Genomic DNA, 16,140 nt, shown 5'->3' on the forward strand with positions numbered 1-16,140 from the left:
GCCAAAGAATTCATGGTACCAGGGCTCTATGTCACTAGTCAGCTGACTACCCTACATACAGAGAGATGCCTTTATTGGCAGGCAGAACACTTCATCCTTATTGAACAAAAGCATGCAAAACTCATTGGTGCATTTCCTACTAGGCATGTGCCTTAAGGCCCCCATACATCAGCAATTGATTGCAGCAATCGTGCAATTTGCAATCGATTGTGTATAAAAATCTTTCCCTTTTTCAAACGATTATGGCATCTCTGCAATCTGCAATTGATTGAAAAAGGGAAAGATTTTTATACACAATCGATTGCAAATTGCACAATTGCTGCAATCAATTGCTGATGTATGGGGGCCTTAAGGCAGGGGTGGCCAGAATCACAAGTGAAATAATTAGCTCCACCTGTGGATCTTTCAAAATGTGTCAGTGAGTAATGACTACACCCAGTGGCAAACGCAGGATTTCCAGAGGAGGGTTTCCAATTGCTTAATTTTAGAGTGAGTGTGGCCAGTCAATGAAGAGGGCAAAATTAGTACTTAACCAGCTTTAATAAGCATCATACAAAGTGTATTGTGTGTATTAATTCCAGCATATACAGGACCAGTGACCACAGTAAGCCATTAAATGCGCCAGTAGGGCCATCATTCCTGAGCTGAATGTATTTATTTTAGATGTGGGCACCATTCCAGACTATTGGAGCAAGTCCGGGAGCCTGGAGGAGCAACAGAAGAACCTAGCACTGTCCTGAACATACTGTATATGTACATATTGGGATCTATAGCAGTGCATCTATAACTACATGTTTTCCAGATCTTCTAGTTGTACACAGGTTATTTATTACTGGCTGATACCTTTTAAAAGATCCACAGGTGGTGCTAATTATTTCATTTGTGATACTGAGAAGAACATGCAGCACTAGTAACACTCTATTATATTACTATTTCTATTGTGGTCATGGTGTGGGCTGGGGAGGGGAGTTTCCAGGCACACGGAACCCCCCCTGCGTTTGCCTGTGCACCTGCTGGGTGATCTGGAAAACGTGAACAGTTGGCTACCCCTTCCCCCCCATCAGAGCAACTGGCCCTTCTGCAGAGGTGGGTCCATGGGCAGAGATTCGCAGTGGGGGAGGTGAGGGTGGGATTGTCGTCTACCTCATTAGTCTCTGCCTGTCCAGACTCTGAAGGCATCTGATTTGGACCAACAAAACCTGCTCCATTTTGGAAAGGGTGGTGATGCAAATGTGATGATGTGACCAGCAGAGGCAGCACAGCCTGTCACTGCTGGGTGGCTCTGCAGCTATGCTGAACTGCAGTGCCCATACAGCTGGCATGGGAGTCACAAGTGAAGGTTTTGGCTACCAGAGATGGATCCCTGTCTGATGGCACTGTCAGCCATGATTATGATTTACTCTTATTGGGATTTAAATATTGAATATATAAAAGTATGTATTTAAGTAGCAGGGCACATACTTAAATTATGTTTTTATATCACTGGAGACAACACAATAATGGTGTCCCTGACCCCCTAAACTCACCTCTGCATCCAATGAGATCAGATTTTGGTCTTTCACATTTGGGCCATTTTGGGTTAAATTATACTGTGTTTGCTGCAATGTTGCATCCTCAGCGGTGTAAAAAAAAAAAGTTATGGTGGATTTAAGTTGAAGTTTGGGAATGGGGCTAATATTTGTCATTACAGGTGACACAATGCACTAATGGATGAAGAGAACACCACAGGTCCAGGTCCATGTATCCAACCGTGACACGCACCACTCCAACTCTATTCACACTGCGGCCAGGATGCTGCGATCACAGCAGTAGATAGCCAGACACCGTCCAGGGCAGTAATACACATAATCCATTTATATCAGCATATTGATGTTTATCTATAGCCGTTCATGCTCAGGAAGATGCATACTGATGTAACAGAGTACAGATGAAACATTTGCTACTTTATTGCACAGTATATAAAACCAATTCTAGTACATTATGTGAATATCATCACTTCCTACTGACTTACTAACAAACCCATATAGCAAGTTACATACAGTTACACAAAACATACAGAGGGAAAGAGAAGGCAGAGGAGCAACATTTTAGACCAACCTGTTTTTTATTGTAATCCTTTAGTGCAGTTTCAAATCCCTCTTCCAGTCTTTCAAAAGCAATTCCCACATCAATGGTCCACCAGATCTGGTAACTGGTCAGTGCAACCTGAGCGGGATAGTCAAATATCCACTGATCCCTCGGCTTGTCCTCATACGCTGCCACGGCCTCTGCAATGTGGTAACGCACAGTTCCACACATTGTATCTTCCACATTCTTCAGCCAATGCTCCACCTTTTGGATGGAAAGATCAGAAAATATGGTTAATAGTATAATACACTGTATTTTAGAGCTTATAATAGGGGGAGATGTACTAATCCTTGGAGATAGATACAGTACCAACCAATCAGCTCCTGTCATTTTCAAATACAGCCTTTAAACTGACAGTTCAGAGCTGATTGGTTGGTACTGTATCTCTCTCTATTTTATCTCTCTCTAAAGCTGGGTACACACTAGACAATTTTTTGAGCAATTTGCCGCATTGTCAGGTCGGCCCTACATGCAGCTCAACCTGACGATGCAGCTGACAGTGGGATGTGGACATATCAGGAGGTTGGGCACCGTATTGTCTAATGTGTACCGGTCGCCCGATATGACGGCCCGTTTGTCACCTGTTGGATCGCTGGGTACACATGTCGTTTAGCTTAAGGCTTAGTACATCTCCTTCTAAGAGTCCAACATCTATAAGAAGTCACGCGTTACATCATCTGTGCGTATCTTTTGCCGGTCTTGTGTACGTTACTTTATGAGTGAGCTTTAATGAAAGGTTATACATACTGTATAGCACAATAGTTAAGCAATCTACAGATGTAGCCACAGTCATCATTGCCGCGATGTGTACTCATGGGCACACGCATCGCAGCACAGCAAAGCACTCGGTAGGGCTGCGACTCGGCACAGCCGGTATTTACTCCATTGAAGTATATGGCATGCATCGCATCGCGGGATAGAGGAGCGTGGCTACAACGGTAGTTTGATGGAAGATTACAGATGTGTCCTCATATGTCTAGCGTCTATATGCCATAAAGCGCAAGATGCCCAGCGAGGCACTTTGAGAGGTGTAATGTACCGTCATTGTCTTTCAAATTTGTGTCTTATTTGCATCGCAGATGCAGCGACACACCACTCATAGTGTACCAGAGACGCTGGGCGGTGACTTTAATCGCACAGGAAATGTCTTTAAACAAGTACAAAGTCACAGATGACGCACAGAACATGGCGTGAGGAAAAGCCGCGGCCACTTGCATCGGAGGTCTTTTTACACAGTTTCAGAATTAATCGCAACATGGATGTACAAATGTCAAATTGATCAGTGTAAGCTGGGGAAATAATTTTGTCATCCCCAGTTGGTTTATTTATGAGTATAAGGCGCACATTTCCAGCAAGAAAAATGCTCGGCGCAGTTGAGACGCCAGGGACCTGGAGCGCCAAGAGGAGCTATTTGGCACAACTAGAGCAACAACATATGAGAACACATTTGTAAGGGGCATATTTATTATGAACTATTCCTCCAAAAGACTGTTTTTGGAGGATTTTTACAATATTTTATTAAGAGATCTATTTATTGTGATAGTACGGATATATCTGCATCAGTCACTCTGTTTCCATAGATTTCTACGGGGGGCTGCACAAAGGTCAAAGTTACCAAGCTTAGCTTGTCGGAGCTTGGCCGAGATAGCCGACACCTTCAGATCCTACTCCCTAGCCCATAGTTGCGGCCACAAATGGTGCTGTAAAGTGATAGAGGGCCTGTTTAAGAAGTGCGCGCAGTTCGCAGATTTGCAAGTGCGAAAATATGCAAATGTCAGCGCGAGCATTCCTCTTCTATACTTCCGTGCCACGGACTGAGCAAACCCTACAACGCCCACTTTGCATATCCGAGGAATGCTCAACTGCGCTGGAGGTTCCGATCACGGCACCATTGAATGACGAAACACACCAGTGACAGTCCCATAATACGCCCATGCCACCTCCTCTTTTTGGAATCACTTTAGGTCACCTCCCAATCTTCACCCTGAAATGCCAGTGGATCGCAAACTCTATCTCAAGTCACAGTGATATCGTACGCTAATGCATTGGTTCATGTGTGCGCAGTAAGGGTTTCCTAGACTTTTGCGCATGCGCAGTAGCAAATAATCGATCAACTGCACAAACATCGGTACAGCGTGCACCCCTGAATTAGGCCCAGACTAAGCTGTGAATGTACTGTTTACTCTTTGCCGGGGCGAGCCTTTGTCCCCGTAAAATAATTTTGATAAACTGACCTAAAAAATAATGTCTTTTAGAGGTGATTACACTGGAGGACAACTGCCCTTAAATCACTTACAAGTGTCAATACAAACTATTGTTCAAGCCTATAAGAACATGTTATTTAATGTAATATTACAAACTGACTTTGTGTAGATTATCAGTATTCAATATTGAAATATACCAGTCTAGCTTGTACAGGTTGAGTCTCCCATATCCAAATATTCCGAAATACGGTATATTCCGAAATACGGAATAATTTTGGCATGGCTGAGATAATGAAACCTTTGATTTTTGATGGTTCAATGTACACAAACTTTGTCTAAGGCACAAATTATTACAAATATTATATGAAATTACCTTCAGGCTGTGTGTATAAGATGTATATGAAACATTAATGAATTTCATGTATGTACACAAACTTTGCTTGAGCCACAAAATTATTGAAAATATTGTATACAATTACCTGCAGGCTGTGTGTATAAGGCATATATAATACATAAATGCATTCTGTGTGTATATTGGGGTCCCATTCCCAAGATATTTCATTATGATATGCAAATATTCCAAAATACGGAATATTCTGTTATCCAAAATACCCCTGGTCCCAAGCATTTTGGATAGGGGAGACTCAACCTGTATACGGGATCAAAGTTTCTTTCTCATGCAACGTAGTGTAAATAGGAAGAGCAAGATCGGTAACATTGTCTTTATAGTTTTTAGGCACTGGTAAAGCTTAATGGTGGCGTCAGGCAAGTGCTTTCTGCTCCCAGCATATAACTGCTGCAGGTACCCATTGTTTATACTCACAGTAACTTGGCAGGACCATGGCTGTTATAGCACCAGCAACTAATGGGTCCCTGTAGCAGTTACATACTGGGTGTAGCATACCCACGTCTGATACCAGCCAAACATAGATGTGTATTTCACATATTGGTCAGTAATGGAGGAGAATAATTCAGTGTGCTCATCTGTACAATTTAGCTTTTTGACTTATCTAAGCTGCTGTGTAGCCACTGACTGAAGTCTATTGTAAATCTTTGATGAAGGAGGAGTATGATGATGGAGAAGATATTATACATTATTGTTACACACTGGGGTTAAATCAGCCTTTAACTATCTTCTATACTGAGGAAGTATCAATATAAAGATGTAATCTGTCATATGGATACAAAATGGTGTATTTTATGGTACATTTAGATGGTTTAATATAACAAGGTGATTCCAAAGGAATAGGATTGAAATGCCGCCGATTCAAATACCGACAGCGGCTGGCCAAAGGGAGGAAATCCCGAAAGCGGTACGTAAGTAACCTAGCCCCCCTTAACCCTCCCCCTTGTGCCTAAAACTAACCTCCCCCAGGGGTGCCTAAACCTAACCCGCCCTCCCCACACCCTAAACCTAACCTTCCAGGGGGTGGGGGTGCCTAACCCTAACCTCCCCCAGGGGGTGCCTAACCCCCCTTCCCCTAGCCTAATTCTCCCCGGGGGGGTGCCTAAACCTAAGTACCCCCCAGGGTGCCCTAAACCTAACCCTGCCTCCTCGCGAATAAGAGGACGGGCTCCCTGGACTTACCTTGTTCGGGCCCGCGTCGCCCTGTATTCCGGCATTGGGATTATGATAGGCATCGGTATCTCGACGCCTATCATGAATCCCTGGCCGGCATTCTGCCGTCGGGATTGTGACCGGCGGCCGCAACATAACTAAATACCGATTCGAAAGTGTGTTTTGACAGAACAGTGTGTTTCACAAGAAAGCACAAAGATCGCTGTCTGGTTCATATGTGACCAGACAAATAAGGATTTACATTGAGAGTATAGTCAATATCGGGACCCTGTAAACTAATCCAGGAACCTTGTAATCTAATCCATAATAATTGTAAATTATATTATTGCTTATGCTTATATTTGAGGCAACACTGCCCCCCTACTGTCTATTAGTATTCATGTATATTTTCTAATTGCACTTGTCACAGTGGTCCATAATCTAACAAGGACATTCACCTGTCCAGTGCACTGGCAGTTCACATTGAATGGCACAAACTCCTTCTCCTTGCTGTACATTCCCGTAGCCTCGCTCTCAACATGCTCTTGGAACTGAAGATCAGCGATGTTGTCAAAGAGTTTAGCTAAGTGACGTGTCACCTGTAACAGATAAAAATGTAAGAAAGGTGTTTTCACAAAGTAATACTGGCTCCCTGGCTTATCAATGGCCACTGATACGGGCCTGCCCACCAGCGTCAAGGTCACCTCATTGAGCAGGTCCCTAACACTCTGGTATTCACATCTTGGACGCAGCGCACCCCAAAAGTCAGCCCAGCCAAAGACCTCCCCAGGGCATCACACGAAAAAAAGGGTGACAGTGAAGTGTTAAAGTATCAGGTGTGTAAAGTAATTAACAAGTGTTATAATAATGATAAGGGTAGAATATGTGTGAAAAAATACATAACTAATAAACAAACATGAAAGTGATATACAAAGTGACTATATGTATTAAATGGTGATGCCCTGGAGAGGTCCAGCCGGAACAGCTCAGGGGGCCCCACACCCAAACGCTCACCCCAAATAAACTGATACTAACAATATAAATAGGACTTACTTGTAATTATGCCTGTTGCCTGGTGCAGTCAAATGCTAGGTCCCTGCTTAAAAACATATGAGGGGGTGGGGGGAGGGGTGCAAATCTAGACTGGAGCAATCTCAGGCTTCAGATGTGTGTATAAATACACAATATGGAGTATAAGGAGGGGCTCTAGACTGCACACCCTAATAGTAATGAAAGGTGCCATCATGCTGAGATTTTAAAGTGACATATACAAAAAACAGAGTTGCAGATGCACTATGCGATCATTACTGTATACATTTAAATTTATAATATAGAATTTCAGAGGTAGTTTGCATATCAATGGCCACTGATACGGGCCTGCCCACCAGCGTCAAGGTCACAGGGACGCAGGGCACCCCAAAAGTCAGCCCAGCCAAATATCACTTTCATGTTTGTTTATTATTTGTGTATTTTTTCACACATATTCTACCCTTATCATTTTTATAACACTTGTTAATTACTTTACACCTGATACTTTAACACTTCACTGTCACCCTTTTTTTCGTGTGATGCCCTGGGGAGGTCTTTGGCTGGGCAGACTTTTGGGGTGCCCTGCATCCCAGATGTGAACCGCAGAGTGTTAGGGACCTGCTCAATGAGGTGACCTTGACGCTGGTGGGCAGGCCCGAATCAGTGGCCATTGATATGCAAACTACCTCTGAAATTCTATATAATAAATTTAAATGTATACAGTAATGATCGCATAGTGCATCTGCAACTCTGTTTTTTGTATATGTCCCTGGCTTATCACCTCCCAAGCCCCAATACCTGAAGTTAACAGCTGCTACCCTCTCCAGTTCCCAGGGCTGGGGAACGAAGTCCAACCATATGTATAGAACCGACAAAGCTCTACAGTCTACAGAGCTCTGTTGTAGATCACACACACTGATCTACATGTGGCAGAAAGTCTTGTTGACTAAGGAAACAAACATGGAACTTTTTGCCCACAATGGTAAGAGGCAAGTATGGCGCGTAAGGACTGCACAATAGTTCATGTTCAGTAAAACTACATCTGTGAGATCAGTAATATTCTATGTGAACCCTTGAGTGGGATCAATTCCCCATTATTGCCAATGAATTACAGCATGTTGGTTAATGCAATTGTAAGGTGGGCAGGGTGTTTGAATTACAACTCATTCACTGCTCATCAGCAAGGTAACACCATCCTCACCTTAAAGCAGGGATGGGGGCCGTATAAGGCCCGCAGAATCATTTGGTCTGGCCCTCTGAGCTTTTTTCTGCTAGCCTTATCTGGCTAGCAGGGTGCCTAGAATGGAACCCTGCAGCCAGAATCTATGCAGCAGTGCCGCCTGGAGCATCCTTAGGACGCTTCAGACGGTCACACCGCTGCCTTTACAGCTCCCCAGAGCATCCTAAGGATTGCTGTAATCACCAGCGATTGTGGCCTCGCCCCCGTGTGACATCACACAGAGGGGGCATGGTCTGCACCGAACCCGCAAATAATGTTATGTATATCAACAGGACTATTAACCAATGCAAACAGCAAGAGCAACACTAGACTGGCTTTTATAGAATAACGCAGATGAGATGTCCTTGAGGGTCCTCATAATGATTTAATCGTAGATATGTGGCAAGACCCCAGACGCGCTGTCCGTCGCCACTCTTCAACTAACCTGACCCAACTTGCCCGTTTTCACAATAAGGAAAGGGAAAATATTGATCTATCACAAACATGACCCTGAGGGAATCCAGCTAAGCTTGACCCAGAGGTTATTAGCTAGTGGTGAAAAGCTGTGCTTTTCAACACTTAGTAAATCGACTCAGACCACTGCCTCCACAGAGGTCTATGGATACAGCAGTACATAAGGTTATCAGCATTTCTCCAATGTAAACCTTTTTGTTTTACATTGAGAGAAGCTAACTTGGTTTGTCATTGTATTTACAAATAAAGATATCCATTCGAAAAAAAATAAGTTGAATTCTGTAAGATGTAAATGGAAAAAAAGAAAGTGGGGATAAATATTTAACATACTGACAATCGATTTTACGGCTGTTCTCCGTTTCTTTCTTTATGCCTCTTTCGGTTTGGCGGTTTCTTTTCGTACGAAGAATAAAAATACACTTGATTTAAAAAAAAAAAAAAAAAGGTGTAGAATCTGAGAAGAGCCCTTTCTTTGGTGAAAACACAGGAAATGACTTAACTATTTAGTTCCTGTTCCCGGGGTTCCGGACTATAGATAGACAGTAAATAGATAGACAATGTCTAGATAGATACCAGATGTTAGACAGTCGATAGTTAGATAGGGACAAAAGGACGACAGGGACAAAAGTCAGACACACCAAAGTTCGACGTGTAAAAAGGTCGACAGGTACAAAATGTTGACAGGGTCAAAGGTTGGATGTGAAAATGGTCAACACATTTTTTTATTTTTTTTATTTTAGGGTTAGACACTTACTGGAAGGTTAGGCAGTTACCCACACGGTTAGGGTTAGGCAACAAGGGGCGGGTTAGGGATAGGGTGAAGATTAGGGCTAAAAAAGTTGTCTGACATTTTTGTGTCAACCATTTTCATGTCGAAATTTTGACCCTGTGGAAATTTTGTACCTGTCGACCTTTTTACATGTCGAACTTTGGTGTGTCTGACTTTTGTCCCTGTCGTCCTTTTGTCCCTGTCTAAATACTGACTGTCTAACATCTGTTGTCTATCTAGATATTGTCTAATTACTGTCTATCTCTTATACCACAACTCTGTTCCCCTAAGCTCACAATCTGCAGTATCCCCAGATATGGATGAAAGAGGAAAGGGCTTTTTTCAACACCATTAACAGACCCCTATATACTAGTCTTTAAAATGCACATATGGAAGAATAATACCAAGTACAGCACATATTGTAATTTACATTAATCGTCTGATAACTTCTTCAAAGTGGTGTCATTTAATAGGCATGCTCGTTGGAAGGATTTCAAAACAAATAGCATAAAAATAAAGGCAGATAAATACTGTCCAGGGCAAGGCTTAGCTTCATGCGGTTTTACCCTTGATCTTTGAACAGCTGGAGAACAGATATTTCTCAAAGCAACAAATTTTGCCTGGATGGATGGCCATTGTCTGTTTATGAGCAGCACAGTGTAAATCTTGTGCATAATTATCTAGCTGAAGAGCTGAAGTATTAATGGATCTTTAGCTGTCACACAGGTTGGCAGATTATTACTAGAGGGAGGATATCAGAATGACAGTTAAAGAAACTCAAGGAAGCTTATTACCATCAGGAACAGCTAGGTCACTGACACTATGAGAAACAGCACTGCGGCTTAGCGCTACTTATCATTGCTAGATAAGACATGACCCATCTATGATCCTTAGCATGTTTAGCCTGATGTCAGCCGTTCTCTGCATATGCTCATCAAGGATAGAGGCGGGTTCCGCTACATTATGCTCATTTTGCAGACAAGTCACAATCCATGCCTACAAGTCAATGATCAGTGTTGTTGTTTTTATTTTATTGTACTTAATTTATTTTTGTAAAAAAAAAAAAAAAAGAACAAAACAGGGATATTTCTATCTTCTCAAATGGACTAGAGCAACTGAGCTCTCCGCAGTCACTCCTTCAATGTAATACAGAAACACACGGTGCTAAGTTGCATGAGACATCAATAAAAGAGATCCTCTTTGTCTATCATACTCTAGCTATGTCGGTATAGAAAAGACGTTGGAATCACACAATTGTCTGTACAGTATATTAATAAATACATACAATTTGAAATAAGAACATATTATATATTTATATATTTTTTTGCTGCTTCATTCACTCAATTTCAATACCAATTTTTTTTGCATTGTTCACTTACAATACTAATTTTTTACATATTTATATTCTCTATTCTTTACAAATAAACTCAGGCATCCACTATAAACCCAGGCCCGGGGGCAAGTTACAGTAAACAATACAGGACCCTGGCATGAAGAGGGAGACCAGGAAAATAATTTTTCTTTTTTTTAGTGATGCACCGTGCATGACATCATGTTGAATGGCAGAGAGGAGTCGTGAAGAGGAGCAGCAGAAGACAGAGAAGGTAAGTGTGGGCAGAGGCTAGAGGCGTAAAGATACCGGGAAGGGGGGGGGGTGTCCAGTTGCTGGTGCCGGAGAGAGAAGAGGATGAAAGAGGGGGACTGAAGAGAGAGAGAAACAATTGGTTGCTGGGGCTGGAGAGACACGGAGGGCTTGCTGGACCCGGAGAGATGGGGGGAGGGTATGAGGCTGTAGTCGGAGAAAAGATATGAGGTGCTGAAAGAGAGGAGTTTAAGGATGGAAACAGAGATATTGGGGAGGGGGTGCTGCATGTGAGAGGTATGGGGCTGGAACCAGAGAGGCAGAGGGGGTATGAGACTAGAGATGGAGAGAAAGAGAGGAGGGATGAAGCTGTAGATGGAGAAACAGATAGGGGGGATGAGCCAGGAGATGGAGAGACAAAAAGGGAGCTGTACATGGAGAGAGAGAGAGAGGGATGAGGCTGGAGATAGAGAGACAGATTTGGGGGATGAGCTGGGAGATGGAGGGGGCTGGAGATGGAAGACAGAGAGGGGGTATGAGGCTGGAGATTGAGGGACACAGTGAGGAACGAGGCAGCAGATGGAGAGACAGAGGGGAACAAGTCTGCAGATGGAGAGGGATCAGTCCAGAGATGGAGAGACAGAGAGGGGGATGTGGCTGGAGATGGAGGGACAGAGAGAGGGAATGAGGCTGGAGATGGAGAGACAGAGATAGGGGATGTGACTGGAGATGGAGGGACAGAGAGGGCGGATGAGGCTGGAGCTGGAGAGACAGAGAGGAGTTTGAACCTGGAGATGTAAGCAGTTAAATATTTAATATAATGAAGCGATTGGTCCAAATATTGTCATTATTCTGCTTACACATGCCTGCTGGTGGATCCACTAAGCTTTAATGTCCAGTTGGAGCTTTGCATTGAGCAATATATAGTATATCTTATTTTCTGTTATTATAAAAACAGTTGATGCACAGCTTCTAACACAGGGCTCGCCAAGGTGACCAGATTTGGCTGCCTGGCGACCAGGTTTTCAGCAACCCCCGGGCCCTGTAGTGCAGACCATGAGCGCAGTCCACACTACAGAGTAACAAACATACAGCCGTCAGCGGCGGCTGTATGTTTGTTATAGCAGCCAATGAGAGTCTGTCATTGGCTGCTGCGTCGTTCACGGAGTGAGCCGGCTGGAGCTCACTCATGAGTTCCACCTTCCGGCTCACCCCGCAGCAGGTTGGGAGAGACGTTGCGTCATGAGGCCAGGAGGAGTGGACAGCGGCAGTCGTCTGTAGGAGCAGGGATCGTGCAAGTTGCGGTTTTTTTTTTGTAAGGGGCACTGCATAGGGGGGATGGGCGCTACTGTAGGGACACTGCATAGGTGGGGGTGGCCGCTACTGTAGAGACACTGCATAGGTGGGGGTGGCTGCTACTGTAGGGACACTGCATAAGTGGGGGTGGCTGCTACTGTAGGGACACTGCATAGGTGGGGGTGGCCGCTACTGTAGGGACACTGCATAGGTGGGGGTGGCTGCTACTGTAGGGACACTGCATAGGTGGGGTTGGCCGCTACTGTAGGGACACTGCATAGGTGGGGGTGGCCGCTACTGTAGGGACACTGTATAGGTGGGGGTGGCTGCTACTGTAGGGACACTGCATAGGTGGGGATGGCCGCTACTGTAGGGACACTGCATAGGTGGGGGTGGCCGCTACTGTAGGGACACTGCATAGGTGGGGGTGGCCGCTACTGTAGGGACACTGCATAGGTGGGGGTGGCCGCTACTGTAGGGACACTGCATAGGTGGGGGTGGCCGCTACTGTAGGGACACTGCATAGGTGGGGGTGGCCGCTACTGTAGGGACACTGTATAGGTGGGGGTGGCTGCTACTGTAGGGACACTGCATAGGTGGCGGTGGCCGCTACTGTGGGGGCACTGCATAAGTGGGGGTGGCCGCTACTGGGGACACTATGGGGGGGGCTACTTCTAGGAGAAATGCATAGTGGAGTCTACAACTGGGGTCACTGCATAGTGGGGGCTACTACTGGGGGCAATGAATAGGGGGGGCACTTCTGGGGGCACTGATTAAAGAGGCACATAAGGGAACCTCTACTGGGGGCACTGCAGAGGGGGGATTACTACTGGGGGCACTGCAGAGGGGGGATTACTAATTACCCCGTTAGTGGTGTGACCATGGGGGTTGGTTGTCAGGGGCGTAGGTACTCAGTAATGCTTCCGGGGGGAAGGGGGGGTCTGGCTCCTACACTTTCATCCTGGCTCCTAAGTTTTAGAAAACTTTGTCAAGGCCTGTTCTAATAGAACAATGAATTCAGGTCTAGTCTGCTATAGATCAGGATGGCTCTGGGTCACCACCAGCCCATTTGCGAAAGCAGCAAGACAACAGGGATTGTGAGTATAATGTACCTGTTTGGGCTGTGTTCCTTTTGATAGAATGTCCAGTAAGTCTGCGGAGGACACAAAGTAAAAGCGGGGAAAAGCCAATCGCTTGGTTTCCAAATACTGTGTCAGAGCTTTCTCACACAGAGAAAGTCTAGAGGAAGAAGAGAACATCACAGAAACGCTGTCAGTGAACCAGAAAATAAACTGTACAAAGCTAGAATTACAATAAAAAGAAACCCCAGAAAGCACATATGAATAATACAATAATGTATATTACAAAAACAGACATTGCTAAAATATTTTGTTGTACAGAGAACAGATGGAGAAAACCAATAATAATACAGATGGCTGTTATGTGTGAGGGTCACATCGTTTGTTATATTCTGATGGGGCTCCATGAAAGTACAGTATCTAGTTTTTCACTCACAGAGATTTGTGTTTGCAGCACAAGATTATCTGAATGAGATCCAAGAGGTATAGAAAGCACATATAGAGAGTAGTCCATGTTTAAGGTTAAGGCACTCAGGGCCTGATTCAGCAAGGAACTCACGGATGCAGACACACGCACCTGGCTGCTGCGAGAACATGCTAATGAACGCATACACACGGTAATTGCAGCACAAAGATGCAGACGCCCAGCACTACATAATGCTGCCCCCTTTACCCTCCACTTACGTCCATACTGATGCGCAAGGCTGAGAAACATCGGGAACATCGAGTAACATCGGATCAGCACACAGAATAAAGGTAGACCTGACCCTGCCGCAGGAGTTGAGAGACTTCCTGCACGCAGAGGGATACCAGGCTGTGCCCGTCATCTCAGTGGCTAATTTATGCATGCCCCTGTAACGGGGTGCGAACGCACTGGCATATCTGCGTTCGGCCGACCACTCCCTGTATCCACCCACAAACAGCACTTCCTGTCAATCACTTTGGGTCTGAGTATTCACTGTGCTCACTTTTGCGAACGCAGTCAGCGGTTCACGCACGCGTACTAATACCCATGAGTCAGGCAAGTAGATGCATTAATGCAAGTTACTGTACAAAACATGGTGCCCCCACAGGTATTGCATGTTTTTGTAACTGACCTCCAGTTTGGAAGATTTAGACAATATGGCCGATATCCCCTCCCTCATGATAAATAGGGTCATTTTATTAGACATAATGTTTCTGTTTACATGTCTGTTCGACTAGTATTACGCCATTTTCTCAGCCTCCATGTAAAAGCTATCATACTATCTTTTATTATAAACCTCTTGATGAATGTAAATAACTTTACCTCAGCTGCAAATCATCTAGAGTTTCATAAAGTTTGGGCTTGTTTGTAGCATCCAACACATTTCTTATTTTCTCAGTCTCAAACATTAACTCCTGTATTAAATAAAATAAGACCATTAATCAAAGATCAGAAATGTGATATTTAAAACCTATTTACAGCATTAGCCACATTTTTTGGGGAGAACCCAGAACATCTTCTTGTGGTATTGTCATCGCCTTAATCATCTAGATACATTTAGTTTACTATGGACAACTACTTAATGTCTTTAAAATACAGACCGTTGGGGGCACTGAAAGAAAATATTCGTAAATATAGCCTAGAATAAGCAAATATAAACTTGAGGCCATATAAAGTTAGAAAGTACTATTTCTTGGGTTAAAACACTATACACCCGCTGAGACTATGCTATATACATTATAACACTGCTAAGCACATATAGAAATTAATTCCTATAATCATCACTCCTGGAAGAATGTATAATAACTAATATATTATATGCCTAATTTAAGTTGAGATAAGTGACAAGCAGGGCCGTTGAGACGTCCATGGGGCCCGGGAACTGAAGAGGGTGTGGTCCAATCTGGGAGGCGCAGCCACAACGCCACATAGGAATAAAATCTATGTACAATACTATGCGCAGCCCTGATCACACCTCAGTTATTGCTGCACATCCAGCTAGGTACTGAGACATATAAATGTGTCTTAGCCCACTGGTTGGGAATCCCGACTGTACACACTACGCTGCTCAGGCACTAAGGAGAATAAGACAATCATACCTAAGATGCACAAACATGCCCTTTACTAAGTAATTCACTATATACAAGCTCCATGGACATCAGCTCCAATACAGGTGACACAAAGACAGTGACATGACTATAACTTGCCACACTTTATAGGGGTATATTTACTATCAGCCCTCTGTACAGTGCTGCAGAGCACACGTGACGCCCCATAAATAAAGTTTATTATTAATAATAATAATAATAATAACTGTCGGTTTGTCAAAGCTGATGAGCATTGGCGGCTTTGATCAATAGTTTTAAACCGGCAATAGGAATTAATGCTAAATCAGGCTTGTTTAGCAATTATTCTTATTGACAAGCTGACGTATAGTAAATATACCCCATGGGTTCTTTAAAAAGTAGCACACAGTAAAAAAAGTTATGTAAATATTCTAATGTACTTGACCTTGAAGTCTGCATCCACTCCATCAAAGCGCTTAGCGTCATCTGGTAGTTGGTTTCTTATATCTGCAGACCCAATAAATATGCTTTCTAGATGAGACCAAGTGCGCTGGACCTCCATCCATATGTAAATCACGGAATCAGCCAAGTTTAGTCTCTTTTGCCAACTGGACACTTGTTCGATAAAATATTCCACGTACTTGCTTTGCATAATTGCCTGCAACTGCACCTGAAACATTGCACAGAACACAAGGTCAAACATGGAACACAGGAAAACAAGTAAAACCAATAAAAAACAAAACAAAAGCAAAGATCGCTATTTCCAAAATCT

At 43.8% G+C, this 16,140-nt stretch overlaps 1 protein-coding gene across 1 annotated transcript in view; it reads right to left on the reverse strand.

The window, feature by feature from the left end:
- The window catches only part of DNAH11 (dynein axonemal heavy chain 11), a 361,565-nt gene that overhangs the window by 217,074 nt on the left and 128,351 nt on the right, over positions 1-16,140 (reverse strand). Inside the window, exons 26-30 of the mRNA XM_088457375.1 lie at positions 15,814-16,038; positions 14,626-14,717; positions 13,371-13,497; positions 6,348-6,488; positions 2,098-2,331 (exon numbers count right to left, since the gene is read on the reverse strand). Of these exons, the coding sequence (XP_088313501.1) occupies positions 2,098-2,331; positions 6,348-6,488; positions 13,371-13,497; positions 14,626-14,717; positions 15,814-16,038 (819 nt within the window). The remainder of the gene's footprint in view (positions 1-2,097; positions 2,332-6,347; positions 6,489-13,370; positions 13,498-14,625; positions 14,718-15,813; positions 16,039-16,140) is intronic.

This window comes from Taudactylus pleione, unplaced genomic scaffold (genome assembly GCF_031769625.1).
Source record: "Taudactylus pleione unplaced genomic scaffold, aTauple2 ptg000758l, whole genome shotgun sequence".
In the NCBI taxonomy this organism is placed as follows: domain Eukaryota; kingdom Metazoa; phylum Chordata; class Amphibia; order Anura; family Myobatrachidae; genus Taudactylus; species Taudactylus pleione.